General features: G+C 42.5%; 2 protein-coding genes across 5 annotated transcripts in view; one reads left to right on the top strand and one right to left on the bottom strand.

The window, feature by feature from the left end:
* The window catches only part of AASS (aminoadipate-semialdehyde synthase), a 52,035-nt gene extending 50,992 nt beyond the window's left edge, over window positions 1–1,043 (top strand). The window contains exon 24 of the mRNA XM_084635778.1: window positions 537–1,043. Coding sequence (XP_084491904.1) covers window positions 537–655 — 119 coding nt within the window. The 3' untranslated portion in view covers window positions 656–1,043. The remainder of the gene's footprint in view (window positions 1–536) is intronic.
* Window positions 1,044–12,793: 11,750 nt separating this feature from the next.
* PTPRZ1 (protein tyrosine phosphatase receptor type Z1) overlaps window positions 12,794–23,995 on the bottom strand; it is a 192,235-nt gene continuing 181,033 nt past the window's right edge. The window contains exons 22-29 of one of the 4 annotated variants that reach the window (XM_084642258.1): window positions 23,187–23,333; window positions 21,921–22,014; window positions 21,353–21,426; window positions 19,977–20,105; window positions 19,043–19,189; window positions 17,043–17,185; window positions 16,025–16,160; window positions 12,794–13,729 (exon numbers count right to left, since the gene is read on the bottom strand). In XM_084642258.1, coding sequence (XP_084498384.1) covers window positions 13,589–13,729; window positions 16,025–16,160; window positions 17,043–17,185; window positions 19,043–19,189; window positions 19,977–20,105; window positions 21,353–21,426; window positions 21,921–22,014; window positions 23,187–23,333 — 1,011 coding nt within the window. In that variant the 3' untranslated portion in view covers window positions 12,794–13,588. The remainder of the gene's footprint in view (window positions 13,730–16,024; window positions 16,161–17,042; window positions 17,186–19,042; window positions 19,190–19,976; window positions 20,106–21,352; window positions 21,427–21,920; window positions 22,015–23,186; window positions 23,334–23,995) is intronic. The other 3 variants (XM_084642257.1, XM_084642260.1, XM_084642259.1) reach the window with 3 other exon arrangements.

Here is a 23,995-nt window from a genome sequence, read left to right as displayed (position 1 = left end):
AAACTTCTGTTGCATTGAACAGAGAGAGATCCTGACTCACAACAGGCTAAAGGCAGACAAAGCTAGATGCTCTCATCTGCACCCTCTGAATCATTTAACTTTTGAGGTCTGCATTAAAGTTAACCAATCAGACTGTACATGTAAATAAGCACATGCTTATTGGTTGTAGCCACCTCTACGCCATTCCACACATTCAGATCTCCGTTCCTTTATTGGCTAATTGGAAATTAAGAAAAATTTTCTGAGTCTGATTTCACCTTGCTTTTTTTAGTTTGGTTTAAAAGGAAACTAATTGTTACACGCCTGACACTCATGGCCAAAATGGAAAGTCTTCCACATGTTTTCTTGGATCCGTTCGAAATGTGTATACCAATACATATGACAAGTTCCGTTTTTAGTATCTCTCGAAATTGACTTTTACCTCCAGGCAGCATCAATACTTTACCTAACAGGTTAATAAATCCTGATATACACTGCAACAGAAATTAGTATATGCACATTAGTCTAAATATGTAATTTCCTTTTTTATCTTTCAGGTGAAATTGATGCCAAAGGTATGGTAATTCCATTGAGGAAGAATATCTATGCACCAATACTTGAGCGCATTAGAGCAGAAGGCATTGTATATAGTACCCAAAGCATTATCAGACAATAACTGACAACAAGAGATTGAGCTTGATTTTTTTTTTTGTTGTTGTTAAAGGATCTTAATTTTGGCTTCCCGTTTTATGTACACAATTGTGGGCCCACTACTGAGCGTGCCTACAGATTGCAGCACAAATGATGCCCTTTGTAGAATTATCTACCTGCATTTATGTGGGCCTAATGAATATTTAGATGTATAAATGGTATCACTTTTCTCTTCCAAACTGAGGGGGCTGTTCAATAAACTAATTGGCTCTGCCCAGGTCACATCATAAAGTGCCCAAAGCCTTTTGCCATCAACATAGCTTACAATGCATTATTACACTGTATAATACATTAATGATGTATTAGTACTATACACTTTGCTAATAAAGGAAGATATCTAAGGAGATTTTAAACACGGTGTATATTTTTAGAACATGAGAGCATGTTATTGGCAGAAGCATGGAACTCTATTGTAGGAAAAATCTCAGGGTTAGGCCCACAAAAGGATTTAGGGCCATAACTGCCACTTTAGGTGCCTAAATCAAAAATTTAGATCCTCTGATCCCCATGCAGCTGCCACCTAACTCTGTACATGCCAAAAATCCTATGGCACATAAATTGCTTTTGGTAAAGTTCCCATGGTGCCTAAAAATATGTCTGAATATGCAAATAGCTGCCTTAGTCTAGGTGCCCCAGTGCCACTGGGGCTTAGGCATGAGCTAGGCATTTTCCACCTGTTTCTCCTGCAATAAGAGTCCCAATATGGTAGCTGTTCTCAGAAGCACATTCTCTCTGGCCTGATGTGCAGGGGTGTGCACAAGGCCGGGCAAGCAGGGGCATGGGCCCCCCAGTCAGCAGGGGCACAGAACTCCTCCAGCACCAGGGCTGCAGTGGCGGGGAGAGCCAGCTGCTTTAGGCTGGAGAGCAAGCTCCTGCTGGAGCTGGGATGGGGGAGGGAGAGAGGAAAAAACGAGCCGGGGGAGTGGGGAGGGGAAGGAAATGGGGAGCCGGAGCTGGCAGGGGGTGGGGTGGAGAGACCAGTGAGCTCCTGTCGGGGTGGGGGCGGCACAGGAGGTTATAAGAAAGGAACAGCTCCTCCTCCTTTTTTGCTTGCCGCAGGAAAGGGCTTAGGTATCTAACTCTAGGAAAGGGATCGTGCCTGTGAATTCAAAACTGAGAGAGGTGCCTGGAGTTTCTTTGAGGGGTAGGAGTTGAACTATACCCCCTCATCATCGTTTCCTATTGGCTAGCTTACATGACTCCCCACTCAGCATGCTGGCTTTTGTGGATTCCATTCTTAGGCACCTAACCCTCCCCATGCATTGTATAGGGAGCATGGGTACATAACTTAGCTATGGACGTCACTAGGTAGCAGGGTGCCTAAAATGTTAAGCACTGTGATGCTTAACATTTAAATCCCCTTTGTGGACCTAGCCCTTAAGTGTATATTAATATGACAGAAGTAAGTCTGGTTAATGAGTTCCAACCAGTAATTAACTTTAAACATCGTCTTGGTCTAAGTCGTTGACAAATTTATACCAAAGTCATTACCAGAAGCAGAACTAAATACTGAATTTGCATCTCGGTACCAAGAAAATGTTGATCATGTAAAATAAATGAATAATATTTTTGTACATCTCAGGGTAATATGAAAGCAATTATAATTTCAGAAAGTCTAGCTCGCTAGCGCATTCAATCATGTGAAATCTTGAAATGTCAGTCTTTAAATATAAAATCTGCATTTTCATATCTGCCAGATCTGTGCCTCTTGGAGATCGGAATAAATATACAAGTTAATAGAGTGCTTTAAAAAAACAAACAAAAAAACCCACACCAAAACCCATGTTTCTAGTTACTGAATAGAAGCTTATTATACAGTGGATTAATAACTATAACATGTATTGCTTTTTTTTTTTTTTTTACTTTCTTTCCAGTTAAAGGGCATGCAGTGGCATATAAAAGTACTCTACGCTTGGGATTAGCAAGGGCATTTAGGTTGTAAATATAGTGCAGTTAAAATGTCATTTGGAGAAAAACTCTTAAGTCTGTTTACTTTTGAATTACTCTTTCCACTTGGCCTAGCAGAATAATATAATTACAAGTGTAAAAGAAATTAGATTCTGTGGTGCGCAAGGCCTTAAGATATTCTAGGCAGAGAAGTGTAAATCCAGGATGTACTAATGTTTTTACACTGGTCTGTGAGTGCATTCTCCTTCTTCTCTGCCTTGTCCTAGAACACATTGTGAAAACATTCATCCAATATGTTAATCAGTTAGGACTTCCACAGAGCAGTGTCTGGCCTGTAAAACTGTCCTTTCTTCTTGTAATACTGACCATTGATTCTAGAAGTCTGCCTGCTTTCCTTCTTGGTTCTTCCCCACTGCACCCTTCTCCCTAGTTTACTATGTCACAGCCCTGAGAGGCTGGGCTACTAGAGGGAATTTTTGGTTTTGGCAGCTTGTCCAATAGTAGGAATCAGCTGCAAGCATAGATGAAGTTCATGATTAGAGGTAAAAATAAACTATTTTCACAGGAGTTAGATGTACTAGGTGCAGTATTTAATAAGATGATGGTTGGCACAAAGCTGAGGATGGAAGGTGGTAGAGGAAGGAAGCAGAAAGTAAGGGATGGTAGAAAAAGTCCAAGGGTCAAATAAAGAGGTGTCTAGGGAGGGATTTAGTGGAACTACTTCATGATCCCAACTCTTGATTCTGTTAGGTTCTATTAGATGATCAGGATAAATGGATGAAATCCTGACCCCATGAAGGCAATGGGAAAACTCCCATTGGCTTCAACAGGACTGGGATTTCACCCAAGAACTTTATCTAGAACCCCCGCACCCACTAAACCATGCATTCATTTCCCCCCATGACAGAAAGCAAGTGCACTAAGAAAATGGGGTTTGAGTTTTTGTTTTTATTTTTTTTAAATACTGATTTCTGAGCAGGAGAGGAGGAACCACTCTGGTGTTTCCTTCAAGAACTACCTCTGCTCCCTTCGAAGGGATATGAGAGAAGGTATTGCTATTTCCCAGCACTTGGGTTGTGTCTTTTCTGCTAGGCCATTTTTTGAAACCCAAAAGCCACTGAAACTTTCTTTCTGAAGACTGTAGACTTGCCTTTAAAGTAATAGGGAGAGTGCTGAAATTTGTATCAGCTGATGCATAGTACTTAAAGAAAAAATACTGGATTTAAACAAACCACTTTGTGTGGAGTGAACATAGCTTTTTGCTTTTTAAATATGGGGACTTCTGATGTTGGATTATTTTGTATACAACATGGATTTCTACATGTAGAATTGATAGCTGTCCAGGGCTTCTCTTGTGAAGTTTTCAATACACAATAAATGTCTTTTGAAGCTGAGTTTATACTTGCCTCCTTTTTGTTTTTGCATGAATCACAAAATATATTATGGTGGTGGCTGCAGAAACTAATCTCCCTGAACACATCGGGGTGTCCAGAAGCTGTTGTCTAAACTAGACTCCAGGGTGAAATTCTGGCCCTGTTGAAGTCAATGGCACAACTCCCATTTGACTTTAGAGGAGCCAGGGTTTTCCCCAGAGGCTCTGATTCTGCAGACTTCAATGGGGCTCTGCATGAGTACAGGGGTCTGCCTGTATGCAGCAGTGGGTGAGATCAGGGCCGCTATCAAGATGCATAAAAACTCAACCACACAAACATTAGAAACCCAGAAAATGCACAGTTGTACTTTCCACACCCCCACAACTGTAACTGTACCTCTGTAGAGCTGGCAATGGGGACTAAACCCCCATACTTAACACCACCTGCCATTTTCTACACCCCCTCATTTTCAACTCCAAATCTGCTGTCCTAGCTTCACACTTCCATGGACCCGTACTGCTCCTTGAGCGGGGGCGTACCAGCAGAGGGTAGGACGATTGGCTGCCTTGTCTAGATGTACGGGTTCTGCTTTAACTATACTGGTACAGTTAAAGTGGTACAGCCCTGTCTTCCTGCACTGTGGATGCCGTTGTACCTGTATAGCTTACTTTCGTAAAGGAAGGGGAATAAGGTATACTTCTGTAATGCACCTTCAAACTGCCTCCACAACAGGGCTTGTTCTAGTATAGCTATTTTGTGTGGTGGGTTTTTTCCTTTTTTAAATGCTAGTACAAAACCTGTGTAGAGCAACCCTTTGCTGAAGGATAAGGTAATGGAATCTTACTGAGAGATTCCTTTGATTCGGGATTAGAGAATTTAAAACACAATTTCTTTAGAGTAGCAGCTGTGTTAGTCTGTATCCGTAAAAAGAAAAGGAGGACTTTTGGCACCTTAGAGACTAACAAATTTATCAGCACATAAGCTTTCATGAGCTACAGATCACTTCATTGAATGCATAAAGTGGAAAATATAGTGGGGAGATCTTGCATACACAGAGAACATGAAACAATGGGTGTTACCATACAGACTGTAACAAGAGCGATCAGGAAAGGTGAGCTATTACCAGCAGGAGAGCGAGGAGACGAGGGATGGGACCTTTTGTAGTGATAATCAAGGTGGGCCATTTCCAGCAGTTTACAAGGACAGTAGGAGGGGAAATAAACAAGGGGAAATAGTTTTACTTTGTGTAACGACACATCCACTCCCAGTCTTTATTCAAGCCTAAGTTAATTGTATCTACTTGGAAAATTAATTCCAATTCAGCAGTGTTTCATTGGAGTCTGTTTTTGAAGTTTTTTTGTTGAAGAATTGCCACTTTTAGGTCTGTAATAGAGTGACCAGGGAGATTGAAGTGTTCTCTGACTGGTTTTTGTAGAGCTTGGCTGTAGACAATGGATTGTGTGGTGTGGTCTGGATGAAAGCTGGAGGCATGTAGGTAAGTATAGTTGTCAGTAGGTTTCTGGTATAGGGAAACACCACCCTATACTGGAAACCTACTGACAACTATACTTACCTACATGCCTCCAGCTTTCACCCACACCACACGATCCATTGTCTATAGCCAAGCTCTATGATACAATCACATTTACTCCAACCCCTCAGATAGAGACAAACACCTGCAAGATCTCTATCAAGCGTTATTACAATGACAGTACCCACCTGCTGAAGTGAAGAAACAGATTGACAGAGCCAGAAGAGTACCCAGAAGTTACCTACTACAGGACAGGCCCAACAAAGAAAATAACAGAATGCCATTAGCCATCACCTTCAGCCCCCAACTAAAACCTCTCCAACACGTCATCAAGGATCTAAAACCTATCCTGAAGGACGACCCATCACTCTCACAGATCTTGGGAGACAGGCCAATCCTTGCTTACAGACAGCCCCACAACCTGAAGCAAATACTCACCAGCAACCACACACCAAACAACAAGAACACTAACCCAGGAACCTATCCTTACAACAAAGCTTGTTGCCAACTGTGTCCACATATCTATTCAGGGGACATCATCAGCTACACTACCAGAGGCTCGTTCACCTGGACATCTACCAATGTGATCTATGCCATCATGTGCCAGCAATGCCCCTCTGCCATGTACATTGGCCAAACTGGATAGTCTCTACGTAAAAGAATACATGGATACAAATCAGAAGTCAAGAATTATAACATTCAAAAACCACTTCAATCTCTTTGGTCACTTGATTACAGACCTAAAAGTGGCAATTCTTCAACAAAAAAACTTCAAAAACAGACTCCAACAAAAGACTGCTGAATTGGAATTAATTTGCAAAGAGGATACAATTAACTTAGGCTTGAATAAAGACTGAGAGTGGATGTGTCATTACACAAAGTAAGTTTATTTCCCCTCCTACTGTCCTTGTAAACTACTGGAAATAGCCCACCTTGATTATCACTACAAAAGGTCCCATCCCCTGTCTCCCCCCCCCACTCTCCTGCTTTAATAGCTCACCTTTCCTGATCGCTCCTGTTACAGTCTGTATGGTAACACCTATTGTTTCATGTTCTCTGTGTATGCAAGATCTCCCCACTATATTTTCCACTTTATGCATCCAATGAAGTGATCTGTAGCTCACGAAAGCTTATGTGCTGATAAATTTGTTAGTCTCTAAGGTGCCATAAGTATTCCTTTTCTTTTTACAATTTCTTTAGTTTCCCTTTCTCCTTTAATTTTACTGCTGCTCCTCTTGACCCTTGAGCTGGCTGAGAATATCAGGGTTGGAAGGGACCTCAGGAGGTCATCTAGTCCAGCCCCCTGCTCGAAGCAGGACCAATCCCCATCTAAATCATTGCAGGCAGGGCTTTGTCAAGGCTGACCTTAAAAACTTCTGAGGAAGGAGATTCCACCCCCCCCCCCTCAGGTAACGCATTCCACTGCTTCACCACCCTCCTAGTGAAAAAGCTTTTCCTAATATCCAACCTAAACCTCCTACACTGTAAGATGAGACCATTACTCCTCGTTCTGTCATCTGCTACCACTGAAACCAGTCTAGATCCATCCTCTTTGGAACCCCCTTTCAGGTAGTTGAAAGCAGCTATCAAATCCCCCCTCATTCTTCTCTTCTGCAAACTAAACAATCCCAGTTCCCTCAGCCTCTCTGCATAAGTCATGTGTTCCAGTCCCCTAATCATTTTTGTTGCCCTCCGCTGGACATTTTCCATTTTTTTCACATCCTTCTTGTAGCGTGGGGCCCAAAACTGGACACAGTACTCCAGATGAGGCCTCACCAATGTCAAATAGAGGGGAACGATCATGTCCCTCGATCTGCTGGCAATGCTCCTACGTATACATCCCAAAGTGCCATTGGCCTTCTTGGCAACAAGGGCACACTGTTGACTCATATCCAACTTCTCGTCCACTGTAACGCCTAGGTCCTTTTCTGCAGAACTGCTGCCTAGCCATTCAGTCCTTAGTCTGTAGCGGTGCAAGGGATTCTTTTAATGGGTAGGTAGTTAAGTATTTTTCCTTGTTCAAATGAAAGGTGTAAAACACTTACTTGTAAAAAGTCTAGGCTGGTGGACTGCTAGACTGATACTAAGGTGGTTTAATGAGTGTAAATGAAATGGTTCCATGATTACTGAGCATCACAAAAGTAATCTCAATGGCAATACATATATATTCCATCTAAATTTTCCCCCACACTCTATTAAGGTTGCAAAGTGAAGCACTCAACCATTAGGAGATGCCAGTGTCAAGATGGCCCTTGCACCCTTAATTTAGCCCCTTCCCCCATACATTATGTTATGGTCCAGTCTTTAATTAGATGATCTCACACTTTCCCCACCTTCCTCTCCCTCTGCACCTATTAACCTCCTCACCCCTATCTACACCCTCCCGGCACCTGGGTCCTGTCCCCCTCCCCTGCAACTTTAGGAATGTGCCCATACACACTCCTCTGGCCACTGCTGCTCCCATCCACTGTCCCAGCTTCCTCTGTGTACCTATCAAAACTCCACCCCGTCCTCGCTGCCCTTATTCACTGGTCTTTCTTTTCTGGCTCTTGCCCTAACGCTGCACCTATCTACTCTCCCAGCTTCCTAACTCTTCCATTCACCCCTTCCCCAGGGCTCTTTATTTTCTCTAGCCCCCTGGCTCCTGCTCCCCACATTCCTCAAACCTCTGCTTTCCAGTCAGTCTGCTGCTGCCTTCTCCAGGTTGCTTGGGCTCTCACTAACAAGAACCTTGGGCGTGCAGGAACGAGTGTCACCCTGAGTTCAGTTCCTATGCGTGTCACCACTGCAGCCCTGCACAATGGGGAGATGCCGTTGCAGGGAAAGTCCTTCTTCAACCCCTGCAGGAAAATGCCAGGGGAAGCTTCAGAGCATTTAACTGTCAAATGCTAACAAGGCTCTGCATGTTCAGAGCTAACAGTGTGGCCAAATTTGGGTGAAGTGTTAAGTGGATAGCTAACACCAGGATAATGTCTATGCCAAATAGCAAGCCCTTGCACCCAATATTGGAGGTGGTAGAGTTCCTTAACAAAATGAGTAAGAATTTCTTTGGACACGAGCAAAACACCCTTTCTTCTCTCTGTGTGTCCCACTCTCCCTGTCCCCCAACCATCTTATTCTCAGGAATGGCTGGCCAGTTATCTTGAGGGAGCCACCCAGAATGAAAAATGTCTGCCCAGACAGTAAAGTTATAAGCAACGGAAACCAGGGTCTTATAAAGCCAAGGAGCAGGCAGCTGTAACCATTACACATGGTTGAGAGCCTTAGTTTATGGCAATTGTTATTGTGTCTTTAGAGCAGTTACAAGTGATACATAAATGACACCTGTAAAAGTTTTCCTTATATATGCAGTCACAATAATAAATGCTGTATTTTCAGGAGTTGGGAGTGTTGCTGGTGAATGTATGTTTATTTGGGCCATTTAGGTGGGTCTTCTTAGCAGGAAACCTGTTAAGCATAGCATGACATACACAGGTTTAAAAAAACCAAAAAAACCAAAAAAGCCTTAAATTGACATTTTGTTGAGTTAGTTGGAGACTAGCAGTCTGTCCCTAACATCTTTTCCCCACTTGACCCAATTTACAAAGACAGGATCTGTCTTTTGAGACTATAGCCTGGATTATAAGAAAAAAATTAAGTAAAAGATGGCCTTTGTCTGAGAATTACTTGCCAGCTCTATTTGGGAACTGACACGCATTTATTAAAATCAATAATCCATCACAGGTTGAAGATTAGGGAAGATTTCTTATGATTCTTAATTTTTTTCCATATCAGAACCAGTATGTGTTGCTAAAGAGATTATCCTAAGGACTTATGTTTTAAATAACTTGTCAGGCATGCTAAGATGATGAATATGATTGCAGACATCAGTGGAAAAAATCTTGGAATACCACTTGCTTCCTTGGATTATTATTTTAAAATGGACAGTGTTTCTTTCAAACTAGTTTTGTAGTTTGAAAGAAATACTGATTTCAAGGGTGAATTTTCAAAATAGGACCTTTCAGTTTTGCTTTTAGTCTGAGTTAGATTTAAGAGCTACAGGAGAGTGTATTTACCTATAAACCGTTTTGTGTACTTGGATTATATATAACTATTTTTAAGTGGAAGAGGTGGGGTAAAAATACTATCAGACATTGTCAGGGGAAAAAAGCCTGACACTGTGTTGGGTTATGGTCCAGTTTTCCTAGCACAAAAGCTGGAGCAGACGCAGGCTTTAGGGTTACTTGTGCTGTTGCCTTGAATCAAACTGTGTGCTGATATTATGGTGAGGAGAGCAAATATAAAGTAAGAGGATTAGGGAATGGGGTTTGGGAAACAGCCATAAGATCAAAATTAACCTCACTGGCACTTGCATCCCAGGGGATTAAGAGAAGAAAAAGTATTTTGTCTGTTTATGTTCTGTGTTGTTGGAACAGAAGAAGAGAGCCTTAAATTCCATTGCTGCCCTGTTTGAACTATTTATGCAAAGGTTTCAAGCACTTGAGTGCTTTGCAAGAAGTAGAATCCAGTTGCCTAGGCCCCTTAGAGGAATATGTCTTCTGGCAAAGAAGGAACATCCTACTTCTTTAAAATACAGCTCAGCTGAGGGTTGCAAAGATGCAATTTATGGAGTTTTACAATGTTATAAATTAATGTGTATTTTTGTGGGCGTGGTCAGGTACAATATACATGGAACTCTTTTGGTTTATCAAATGAAGAGAAAATATGCAAACTACAGAGTATCTGTACAAACATAAGTTTTAAAAACCAAATCTAAACTTTTTCTGACATTCAACATGGCTAAGACAATATAAATAATACTGCATCATATCCACACACACAATGTACCCCATTAAGCTATATTTTCTACCTAACCTATCATTAGCAATGTACAAATATGACAAGTAACAGCACAAGAATCACCATAGCAGCCAGCAACCTGATTCACAAAGAATGGCTTCTTTATTTCCATATGAGTTATTTGTGCAATTGGTTGACCCTTTGAATTAGGGAGGCAGGGGGGCTGCATAAGTATAGAAGCAGATGAGATCAAGTGGAAAATGGGATTTAACAGAATAAACACATTGGCACAATTTTAGAAGACAAATTATGCATTGTCTTGTTTTGACTGATTCAGGTCAGTCCACTCACACTTGTGATTTCATCTACATGTTACACAGCAAAATGAATGAGTTTGCCTAATTTTCTGGGCAAATCAGTTCTACTTAGGACTTGTCTATGTGGTCAGCTGTGTGCATCAAGTCACGGTGTAACTCTAGCTTGCTGCGTTCCAACTGGCCACGTGGACCCTGCTACTGTGCACTCAAATTCTGTAGCATGCTTTGATGTACAACTATTTCAAAGTGAGTTCTTATAAAATGAGACTCCTGGTTGCTGGAGGACCGAGACAATGTTAAGACTCCAGGACTGTAGACAATAAATGAGAGAAGCTGAAGACAAAATTTTATAAATGATTCCAGTGGCACAGGAACACTTTTAATGGGGGGGGTGTGCTGAAAGCCAACACCCTTACCCTTGTTTGCCTCTTCACCCTGAGCTGGGGGTGGGTGCGGGGCCAGGAGCAGAGCCCGGGGCAGGCAGCCAGGAGGGGAGGGGCAGTAGCCAGGACCCCAGGGGAGGGGGGAAGAAGCTGGGACTTGGGCATCGGAGCCCTGGCTAAAACCTGGGGGTGCTGCAGCAACCCTCGCACCCCTAGTTCCCACACCTATGAATGAGACCCATGTGAAGTTACACAAACAAGCAACGTTGCATGTCTCAGTACTTCTAGCTTTCACGGTTCTGAATTCTGGAGCCCAGAGATCCATTTAAATGCCTATCTGTTGTCAGGCACTCCTCAGGTAAGCACAAAAGAATGTCAATACTGAGTCAGACCAGTGGTCCATCTAGCTCAGTATCCTGTCTTCCGACAGTGGCAAATGGCAGATGCTTCAGAGGGAATGAACAGAACAGGGCAATTGAGTGATCCATGCCCCATTGTCCAGCTTCCGGCCGTCAGAGGCTAGGGACACCCAGAGCATGGGGTTGCATCTCCAGTCATCTGGTACAGAAGCTGATTTAAGTGATAGGTTACATACCACACATAGTAGTTCTGCAATTTCATATTTGAGTTCCTTTAGAAATCTTGGGTGAATATCATATGATCCTGGTGACTTATTACTGTTTATAATTTGTTCCAAAACCTCCTCTACTGACACCTCAATCTGGGACAGTTCCTCGGATTTGTCACCTAAAAGAATGGCTCAGGTTTGGGAATCTCTGTCACATCCTCTGCAGTGAAAACCAATGCAAAGAATTCATTTAGTTTCTCCACAATGGCCTTATCTTCCTTTAGCATCTCAATCGTTCCATGGTCCCACTGATTGGCAGGCTTCCCGCTCCTGATGTACTTAAAAACTAACAGCAAAAAAAAGCTTTAAGGCTTTTGCTAGGTGCTCTTCAAATCCTTTTTTGACATGCCTAATTATACTTTTACACTTGCCTTGCCAGAGGTTATGCTCCTTTCTATAAAAAGAAAAGGAGGACTTGTGGCACCTTAGAGACTAACCAATTTATTTGAGCATAAGCTTTCGTGAGCTGTAGCTCACTTTCAATGTTCCTCAAGTGTACAAAGGCCTCTCACAGTGCTCCGAAGAGCTCCAAGCCCAAGTAGATCGATCTTCATCTGCTTCTAGTTTCTGTCTGGGATAAAATCCATTCCCCTCTCATTGCCACAGCATTTCTGTCCAGCCTCATATCAGATATGCCCCCTAAAAATCTAAAACCAACTGTGCCAAAGTAAACTGGTTATTGTTACCCTAGCCTCTCTAAGATTTAGCGCTGCTTCAGCCTTCTCTATTCTCATGGACATAGCGGCTCTGATTTTAATATACAGCCTCTATGTCTAAAGTTATAAATTCAAAGGTTTGAGGAAGCTTGAAGGAAGGTTGAGGGGGCAAAGCCGAGACTCCTAACTCCTACTTAGAAACCACTACTTCTTGTGATGCTTCTGCCAGGTTCTGGTTCCTGCCTCACAGCTGGAGGCAACAAGGAGCTGAGAGCACAATCATAGCCAGATGGGGCAAAACCAGCCTGGAGGAGGCAGGCCAGGACTTAGCACTCATGAGTTTCACACAGGAAGTTTTTTTTTAACTTGATCCAGTAATACTGTTCTTGATAAGTAAAATGCCTTCAGTATTGATGACGCATATTGTTTACTGTGCTAGGCATAGACTGGAATATTTATATTTATTTTTTCAATGCCTTAGGTAAAAACAATTAAAACAATGCCAAGTACAGATGTTATTTTCATAAAAACTTCTCATTTCAAAACAACTGAATTTATATTTCCCACAAAAGGTTAAAATTACATGCACATATATGAAAGTTAATCAACAAAGATGCACAATAGTATATCAGAAGACTTTGTTAAAATAAAAATGGATACTAAACTACATCATTATAACAATGCAATTACACAGAACTAGAAAACTGACTCTGTAGTAAAATATAAAAATCTACAATTATAAATATAAATTTGGTCCATGGAATCACTATAGAAGTATTTACAGTAAGTATCAGGTTACTAGTCTAAGTCTCTACTGCATTCTTAAAATGTTGAATATTACAGAGAACAGTATTTTATTTACATTCTACTATATTAAAAGTTATATTTCTATCAAATGTATGGATTGCTATAAATACAGCAAGTAAATTGGATACTAAAAACATGACATGTTTATTTGTAGTTGAGAACTCCCCTACCATCTATAAATATGATAAATTTTAAGTTAAAAGTAAAGCCAGACAAATTGAAAACTAATACTGAAAAACATACCACAATTTCATTCTTAGAAACACTGTAAAATTCAATCAAGTTAGTCCAGACATAACAAATGTATTACAAGAAATCTTTCAAAAAAAGGCACACATTGTTAATGATGTGAGTTTGGAAGTAAAATCATATGCCACAAAAATAACTAATGTTTGAACAGGAGAAGGGAACAGATCATATAATAACTGGACAGATTTCTCCCTGCATAATTTAAAAAGGAAAACAACAATGATAAATTCCAGGGATGTCTGGGGTGTGCGTGTCTGTGTTTGTTAGTTAAACTAAAGATTCTAAGCTTTCAGCTGCATTTCCATCAGGTAAAGCTGTGCCATTACTGTCCATGGATGCAGAAGGGTTTTCTTCTTGCCTTGTGCTAACAAGACTGAGGATAGCTTTGTACAGAAACTGGTACTGCTCCTACAGAAGAAAAGAGGATACGTTCAATGTGGTGCTCTAAATAATAATGCTAGATTATTTTGTAATACTTGTACACAAAAATAATGTAGCAATTGATGATGAATCAATTGGTGCTATACAGCCCATCAGTCTACTGTGTGTAACTCATTATCTGATGTGTTAATTCTGTGACAAATAGCCCCCATCTGCATACAGTCTGTAACTCAGTATCAATGGCTGTTGTGCGTGTGCTCCAGGGGAGAATATTTTCTTGTGCATTTTTTTTTTTTAATATAAAGGGGTGAAATCCTGGCCTCACTGAAGTCAATAGTAAAGCTCCTATTGACTTCAACAGGGCCAGGATTTCATCCATAATGTGAAATGTTCCCATAACTCTGGAGTAATGGCACTGAACCTACTCTAGGTTTCCATTGTGTAACTGACAGCAGAATTCAGCACACAACTGTCATCTCTGTGTAAGGGCACTGTTGCCCCCTTACTAACATTCAGTGGGGGGTGTTTTAGTTCATAGCTCCCAGTACTAAAAGGGGGAAGGGTCGATGGGGAAGCAGGACCCTGAGACTGACAGCCCCCAGGAACAATGGGGAGCGGCCAATGCTCCAGGTCAGCCTGAATGACAGGGGGGGCAGGCTAATCAGGGAGTCAGGAGGCTCCATTCTCCGTGTGAGCTGGATTTGCCTGGGTCAGACAGAGTGGGGCCGAGCTAAGGAGAAAGCAGGGGCCCGAGCTGAACTGGAGAGCAGAGCTGGGCCAGATCCGGAGGGACCAGAAAAGCAGCCCAGAGAGAGTGCAGACCCTGTCCTGGGAGCAGAGCGGCAGCCCCAGAGTCAGAGGCCCAGCCCAGAGAGAGCAGACTTGCCCTGGGACGAGAGCTGCAGCAGCCAGAGCCAGAGGGGCCAGAGAAGCAGCCCAGGAAGCAGGTCAGTGCTGGGAGCAGAGGCACAGAAGCAGCCTGCAGAGCAGACCTGTCCTGGGAGCAGAGCTGCAGCAGCCAGAGCCAGAGGGGCCAGAGAAGCAGCCAGGGAGCTGGAGGCAGAGCAGCAGCCGTGCTGAGGCAGAGTGGAGCTGGGGCTGGAGCTGGGCTGGAGCAGTCCGGAGCCGGGTGTCGTGAGCAGCTGGGGAGGACGAGGGGGACCCTGGGCAGCGGGCCCAGCACAGGGAGACGCCTCAGTCAAGGGGCTCTGCAGGCCAGGCTTGGATCGTAACCCCGACAGGGCGGGGGCGACACTGGGAAGAAGGGTCCTACCACTTAGAGCCTGAGAGCGTGTGGCCACCGCCAGAGTGAGTGTCCAACCCGCAGCATCCCTGCAGCACAGCCAGGGCCTGAGAATGCGGCCTGGGACTTACAAGGAACAGACTGTGAACTGCCCTGACGTTCCAGAGACACTGTTTGTGATGTTCCCTGCCACAGAGCGGGGTGATGTGTTTCCTTTAACCTTTCCCGTTTTCCCTTATTCTTTTTAAAATTAACTGTTGATTAAATAACTTGCATTTGCTTCAAATTGTATGTAATGGTCAGTGGGTCAGAGAAGTGCCCAGTGCAGAGAGAGTACCCCGGAGTGGGGACACCCTGGCCCCTGTCCTAGGTGACCACAGCAGGGTTGGGGGTCGAGCCCCCCAGGAATCCTGGGCCCAGCCTTGTTGGGGTTACGAGGACTCTGGCAGACAGGAGAGTGGAAGGGGAGCCCTCCAGGGCAGGGAGGCCACTGGGTAAAGGAAGTGGGAGCGAGGATTCAGATCCTTTCGCTAGCCCACTTCACTGGGGTAGTGCAGAAGCCAGGAAAGTTCCCCGCAGTAGCGGGACTATCCCCCCGCTTACATCTGTAATGAATTTGTATCTGTTCCTACATGGACTTCACTGGAGATTTCTAATCTAATACTGTTTTACCCTTTCCAAAACCACAGATCAGGGCCTTAGTGGCAGTAGGAGTTCACTTTTACTAAAAATTGATCCTAACCATACCAGAGACATTCAGGTGATCACTCAAGGGTCTACCTGCAATGTTTGGGAGTGTGTATGTTTTCCTTGGTGAAATCAAGCCATAATTTGCAGATTATAGTGCAAGTTTTGTCATGGTATAGGAAGTGCTGCACTTTCTGACTGACAATTATTAAATAATAGTCTATCAAGTAGGCTTAAGTTCTTCATAAGAAACACTTTATTTTGGAAAGCAGTTTTGCTTTAACCAATGAAGAGATTCACACTGAAAAATGTGATTTTGCTGCTCTAACTCTAATTTTGCCAAAGATGATGCATATTTTGAAAAAATATACACAGCTGGCTTATTTACTTACAATGTCTGTGAAGACTCCTGGCCTCATCAAATTTATCATCTTAGCTACCTGATAAACATCCATGGAACTTTCATTTTCCAGCTGATGCATGAGTGTTGTTAGTGCACAGAAAGTACCTGCTGTCACTCCTCCATGCCTGTTGAAAGTTAAAAACACACAAAAGAAATATTTGTATGAACTGGGTCATATTCCCACAGCTGAAGAAGATACAGAAGCCCTCTGAGTGCATGGGGTGACATTCTGTGCTGCACCTCTAGGAGGTGTAGCACATAGGGAGGGTGGCCACTACGATGGCTTTATGCAGCTTTTGCACCCTTCTGATCCTTGGCTGCTTCAAGGTTACCAGTGTAATTTAGACACCCCTGTGGCCTGTTTTAGGGCAGCCTTCATGGACTTCCCTATGGGCAGCAACACAACCAGGAATCTCTGCAGCACTGTCACAACACAGCCCAAAGGCAAGCCCCTCTCGCTCCCACGCCTTTCCTGTGAGACCCCCCTACCCCAGGGCTTGTGAGGGGGTCCTCAGGAGGCAGCTTTGTGGCTGTCACTACAGTGCGTGCACTGAGAGAATCCTCCCACAGCTAGAACCAGGGCTGTTTAGTGCTCCTTTATGCTGCTCCTGCACTGTTTCCCATGGTAAAGGGGCCTGAGCAGGGGTGAGGATCTGACCCACAGTGATTTCTAAAGACCAGTGCCTAAACTGTGTATTTACTTCTCGCTATAATAAAAGAATGACACTAAGTTATTTAATCTCCATTGGATGGGAACTGGTTCATCTTTCAGATTAGTAAAAAACAAAGACTCCAAAAGAGAACATTCTTGATGCTGAGTCAAGTGTTTCTCTTGCTGATGCAGATAAAATAACAGGATTGTTCTGCTGCTTTGATTATTTGCTCTTTCTATATGCTTTAGGCCTAATTTCAGTGGATCAGACTCTTTATGAGAAATTAGCATGAGTGTGGTTGGATAACGGCGATGTATGTAGTATCCAAAGCAAAGCAAAAGTTACAATGCTTACTCATCGTGCACTATGATGGGTCCATCTCTGTTGGAACTTTCTTCTTTTATGATACTTATAAGTTCAAATGTTTTACTAATAGGGCTATCAGGATTTGGCCATTTTGGACACTGAAAATGCCTCACTTCAAGTACATAGTCATCCTAAAAGGAAAATGTCATGATTAATAGTTTTGCATAAATCTAACTCTTCAAAGAATAGACTGCTCTTGTATGGTGTCTTGTGGAGAGTTGTATACATGGTCAATGCTTAACACACAAAATAATTTCTACAATTTTCTTTCTTTTCTCCATTACAACAGGAAATTGGAGTTTCTTATGAGGTAACAGATGCTCCACAAATAACCTAGCAAAAATGTGACTTGTTTTTTCAAGACCGATATATCAAGTCTTAAACTAAACCCTAAGAGTGGAGTCTTGCAAGGTATTGACTTCTAGCTCCACCAAAACACTTACGTACAGGCTCAGAATTAAGCATGTGAGTAGGATGAAGTCAATGGATTAGGCGAGGGTGCTTAGTAAATTTCAGGACTAATCCCTTAAATTTCTGGGGTTAATTTGGTAATACAACCACATTTAACCTAGAATTTCTATGACGTTTCTATGAAAATTAATAGGGCATTTGTATGATTAAAACAACAAGGCATTTTTGGTGTTTCTGCGTGTGTAGTTATTGTCTATGTTCTTGATGCTATAGCATTCCATTCATGCAATTACTATTACTTATTATTTGTATTATCATGTATTATAGCATGCAAAGGCCCTAGGGGGAGCAAAGCCTCATTACTTTGCACACACATAGGAACACATGTTCCATCCCTAAAGAGTTTACAATCTGTGTCCTGGATCCACAAAGATATTGAGGTGCCTAATCCCCAGATTTACACCCCTGTGAGATGAAACTATGCTGAAGTAAATTCCCAGTGTACACTAGCCCTTACTCTGGGCATCTGGAACCTATCTCCTGCCTGAGCCCCAAGGCGATCTACAAACTGGAGGGAGATACATATTCACACACCTATCTTGCCTGCAGGGCCCTGTCTGGTAGGCAAACTCAGACTGGCTAGCACAAAACAGCTGGGTATTGGGGCTCCCTTATATCCTTCAGCCCAGTGGTTAGGGAACTCACCTGGGATGTGGGAGAGCACCAGATCAAGACCTGAGGAGAAGGGATTTGAAGAGTGATTAAGTACCTATTAGGTGAGTGACCTGGTCACTGCTCTATGGATTATTCTAATGTGGGTCTCCCTCAGTCTCTCCGACTGAAGTTGTTCCACTTAAACAATTGTATAATGAAACTTTAATTGGGCCAGAGAAAAAGTGAAAATCACTATGCAGTCTACTGATTAGCACACTCTCCTGAGAGGTGGCAGATCCGTGTTCAACACCCTTCTTCTCAGAGTGGGGACTTGAACCAGGGGGTCTTCTGCATCCTGGATGAGTACCCCAACCATTGGGCTAAACATTATAAGGGAAGCCTAGCTTATACTCCGCTCCCCCTGGCTGTTTTGTGTGGAGCTAGGCAGCCTCTGAGCATGCTTACCAGCTCGGGTCTGCAAGGCAAGATAGGTGTTTGCCTGCCTATTTCCCACCAGAGACAGGTGCCTCCCGTCACCCCAGACTTCAGCATCTTCATGAGAGGGATGAGGTTTAGGATACACTTCTCTCATCAACATCTTCCATTGGCTAATTTAGGCCTTTCCCCAACTATTGTGCTGGCTTTTGGGGATCATGTTCTAAGCTGCCTACCTCTCCCCATTTGTTGTATAGGGCACCTATGTGCCTAATTAAGGCTTTGTGGATCACAGTCTATTCCAGTATTTTCTAATCACCTAAAAGTTAGGTGTTGTGAAGCTCAGGGGTGCAATGCAATAGTCCCTCTGTGAATCCTGGCCTGTGTTTAAAGGACCTCGCATATTCTTTACATTTTAAAGGTTTTAAAGTAAAAAAAAAACTTTAACACATCAAATCCCCATAAATGTACCACTTTAATGATGTTACCTGTGTAGCTTCTAGAATAAAGTCTTGGATTATAAGCTTTTCCTCACTAGACAGACACTTGTGTTCTTCAGCAATCATAGTAACTTTAAAGCTCTCACAATTTATAGGCTCGTCTTTGTTTGGCCAGTAAACAAATTCATCCTCAGCCTAAAAAAAAGCCACAAAGTTAAGTAATTTTCTTTCCAGTTCTCAAAATAAAACAATCCAATGTAGCTGCTTTGGTAGAGAAATAATGCAAAATGTATATAAGTGACAGTCTTAAAGTTCAATTCATGAATTTAAATTTGACATGATTAAAAATGTCTTTTCTTGCCTGTATATTAGGCACAATTTACAGTTCTCAGAAGTTGCCCTGATCATGAAAGCTACGTTAAAAGTCTTTCCCATTTATGAAAAGAATAACTTTTATAAAATGTTTGTAGAGAAAGCGAGACTGTAGATTTTCGTGTTCACAGCTATTTCTAAACTTCTGTGAAGTTTCTCTCAAGCATTTGCATGACTGTCCTCCAAAATGCATACTCATACACTGTCCCCTTCCCATTCCTCAGGTCTTACCCAAAACATAAAAATAAAAACCCTGAGATGTTTCTATAGCATATGCCACTAGTCATTGAAGAGTGCATTAGCTCATTCTTAAAGTATACATACAGCTCCAACACTTGAGCATCTCTTTCAGTTTTTACTCAGATAAACTACTATTGTCGTCAGTTGGAGTTTGCCTGAATAAAGCCTCAAGAATTGGTCCACAGTGAATAACACAAGCTGACTTCCCATATGTTTCAGAGCAGTACTATCATATTATTTTAAAAACTGTGTTTGGTAGAGCCTCAGACTTCAAATCCAAGTTTTCTGTTGATCTGTTTGGTGTTTTTAAATTAGGATACTATTATAGCCTACATTGGATCAAACCACAACAATTAGCCATCAATCTTACCATGTTCTGACTATCAGGAAGCATGACTATTAGCTGAGCATTATGGTCCCATATCATTCTCCAAAAATCCTTGATGGTATGTAACAGGGGATGCTGGGTAATAATGAATTCATTACTTTGATAATAACCCTGCAAAACAAAAACATCAGTCTGAGAATTGATGTTCAACAATATATATATTTAAAGGAAGCTTTTACTATACAAAGACAGAAGTCTAAAAAACAGAGCTAGGTGGTATTTCATGAGACTCCCAGGAATAGAAATGAATGTATGTCAAATAGAAAAGGAGAAAACCAATAAAAAACAAAAAATAAAGTTCATGCTTCTCTCCCTCCCCCCAAAAATGTACTGCAATCAACAGAGGGTTAACTGTGAACTGCCAACTCAAAATAAAAATGCATATTAGCCCAGACATATGTACTGATTGCTCTGCCCTAGCTAGGCTTCTGGAGGGACTGGGGGTTTGCAGCAAAAGAATAAATTCAGTTTCCTAAAATAATTATTCTCTCTCTCTGTGAAATCCTCTAGCACTTCCCTGCTTTATAAAAGAAAGCCCAGACATACCTGCCAAATGTCACTCATCAAGAGTGTCACTCTCACTTATGCCTGGTAAAATGTCATGCATAAGCAGGTCTGCAGGCAATGAGCAAGGTTTCCAGTCAAGTCCTCCTACCAGCTGGCAGAGGCCACTCCTAGGGCTTTTGAATACACAGCCAAGGCTTTCTCCTCCTCTCTCTGCCCCACTCACTGTCCTCAGTGCAGCACAGTGAGGCAGGATAAGGGGCGGAATAAATGGCCAGCACAGCAGACTCCTGGCCCTGAACACATTCCACTCTCGGGAGAGGGCCGTGGTGTGAGGCGGACAACAGCGAAGGGGTTACAAAGGAATCCATGGAAAAAATGGTGCAGGGGTAAAGCAGAAGGCGGGAGGCGACACTTTATGGCTCCTGCACACAGCCACTAAAACATTCATAGACTGGTCCCTGCACATGATCAGGGAGGAAGCAAGGCTATGGCTCCCCTCCCCCAACACATGGACACTGTTTTTGCCAGAATGATTCACTGAGGCCTGAAAAAACTTGGTAGCTTTCATTTACCTTTGAAGCTTGCCCATAATTTGTGCCAAATTGTACTGCTTTTAAAAGTGTTGTGCGTTCTTAGTGTATGCTTAGTCAAACTGTAACGTGTTTGAGTGGACTTAAAAACAATTCCAATGCAGCATCCACCATGGAAGAATGGCACATGTGAAAAATGAAAGAGAAAGCAGAGAATCCCTTCAAAATAAAGACTGTACCACTAACATGCAGATATGTCAACTCTAAAAATATATCTAGCAGTATAGAGTATTTTGCAGCAGACCAGACAATTTGACTTACCATAATATAGGAAGCATTGATGTAGTCTGTACCTTCACCAGATAGTGATGAGATACCCACTCTAGATCTTTCCACTGTAAAAGAAAGTTGTGAACTAGTCTATATGTTGTAAAGATCTATCAAACAGGACAAAACATCACCCAGCTCTCTACCTTCTTCTCCTAACAGTGGCGACTTAGGGCAGGTCTAAACTACCACTTGTGTTGATATAACGTACATTGTTCAGGGGTGTGAAAAAAGACACCCCCGAGCGACGCAAGTTACAGCCACCTAAGCGCTGTGGCCACTGGCGCTGTAGTAGCAGGAGACGCTCTCCTGCCAACATAGCTTCTGCCTCTCGCGGAGGTGGAGTAATTGTGCTGACAGGAGAGCGCTCTCCTGTCGGCAAACAGCATCTTCACCATATGCACTACAGCGGCGCAGCTGCATCAGTGCAGATGTGTCAATGAAGCACTTCTGGTGTAGACTAGACCTGAGTGTGACACATTCCTTCGCTAACATTACGTTACAGGAATCATGTACCCTCTGCCCCACTGCCAGCGAAAGCAACTGATTTGAACAAGCCTACCAGGAATGATTGATGATGTTCTGTTCTTTTCTCTGTTACACTGTTTCAGTGCAGTAGAATAATCACACTGCTGTATATTAGATTGGCTCAGTAGCTGAAACAATAAGGAGAAAGAATCCTATTACGGTACAATCAACAAAAGAGAGATGAACTGTAGAGTTAGTTTTATTAAAATCAGCTTACAGTAATGTCTTAATTAGATCAAGTCATTCACATTTTTAATATTAATGCTTTAATAATCTTGGCTTTCAAGGGAAAGGAAACGTGAGGGAAACATCCACTCTCTGATATTATTTGGTTTGTTAGAATTTGGGCTTCAACGTTTCCTCCCATTTACACTTGGGATCCGGCCTGTCATGTACTTGCAGCCATGCGGCACTGTTAGGGGATTCCCTTCTGAGCTCACCAACCCTTAATTTCTCTGAAAGGGTTATTGTTGAGCAATCTGAGGTTCTGCTTTCTCCCAGGGAGTGACTATGCAGCATTACAACCTCGTCCTACCCAGGAGCGTGGGACAAACTGTGAATTCCTGCTAATAAGCCTGGTTTATTCCTATTCAGTCATTAATTATATCGGAGAAATGCTAGTACTGTGCATGTGTTAGTAATATTTGCTAGTAAATTAGAGCACTAGTTCAGTTGTACCACATAACCCAGCAAGTACAAAGGTGGGATTTGTTTTCCTAAATCAAAATTCATTTGGAAAGGTAGATTTCTCACTTAATGGGCCAGGTCCACCCCAACTAACAAACCTGTGTCAGCCACTAGCACTTCAGCTGGATGCCACAAAGGCTGTGGCTGTAGCAGGGATGTGTTGGATCAGTGCATCCCCCATTTTCTCCATGCCATGTCTCCTGCCCAGCCAGTGCTGCATACTTTTGGGGCTGTGCTGGCTGGCTCTGCCTACCCTGCAAAGCAGATTGCAGGCACCTTGTACCACTACAACGCCTTCCAGGCAGTCGTTCTAGCAGGGACACTTCAGTAAATCTGGCCCAATATCCACCTTTTAGACTGTGTTTCCAGCCCTTGTTTTCCAAAAACATGGCTTGTTTGAGGTAGAGTTCATGATTAGGTCTTTTTACCCAACATGTGCTATGTATTTTTGTGCTACTCTGGATCTAGTCTCAGCAGTTATGAATAGAGAAAACTAAATCAGTGACTTCATCTAGTCTCAGACTTTTCAAGCCCATTGTTTACTTGTGATGGGTCAGAGAATGAAAATGACACTGCCCTGACACTTTTCATTTTGACATCCATGAAAGCTCACCTTGAATTGTTTCTCAAGCTTTGTCTTTCCTGTTGGTCCAGGTATTAAGAGAACATTAACATAGGCATGAATGTGACTGTCAAGAACTTCTGTTTCTTTACTGAGTATGGCTTCAACCAGTGCATCATGAATAAAGACGTACTGCTCCTAGTAAAATAGCAACAAACATCTTAGGTCTAACAATTGTCAGATTGCTCCCATGAACACCTTCTTTGGTTGAACTGCCACTGTTGGCTCACACCAACCTTTATATATGATTATGAATTCTTCCCATCTTACTGCTATGATTTAGTCTGTTGAAATTTTATTTAGTTATATAACTGCAGCGAACTCCAACTCAAGATGTGCCAAAAACTTCTTCAGATGGGGTCTGGGAGCCAGAATTTCCCTGCCGACTATGCCAATGACTCTCCATTAACTGGATACCATTAAAGAAAAAGTCTATCAGCCTTTGCCACACAGTGGTGTGTGAGGTACCACAGATCTTCTGTATAATTAGAGTAGGGATAACAGTGGTAACTATGATATTTGTTGGCTAATGGTGATCAGTGTAATTAGAGACAATCAGGAAGTCAAGCATCTTTTTAATTGTTTAAATGGAAGCAGTAAAGCCTGGCTTTCCAAAAATATACCATATGTATACTGTCTGGGCTCCTGAAGGGGGAGGCCTCTCAGATGTGACCACAACAGACTGTGTCCCTTTATACTGAAATGTAATATTAAAACCCAAAAGCCCAATAAAATCACACTGTGACCAAATGCACCCCTGTAGCCATGCCCTAGACAGCATTAGAATAACCTTTGTACAA

Source organism: Lepidochelys olivacea, assembly GCF_965140295.1.
Source record: "Lepidochelys olivacea isolate rLepOli2 genome assembly, chromosome: 1".
Classification (NCBI taxonomy): Eukaryota; Metazoa; Chordata; order Testudines; family Cheloniidae; genus Lepidochelys; species Lepidochelys olivacea.
Note: the sequence above shows the minus strand (reverse complement) of the source record. Positions and strands in the feature narration are given on the sequence as shown.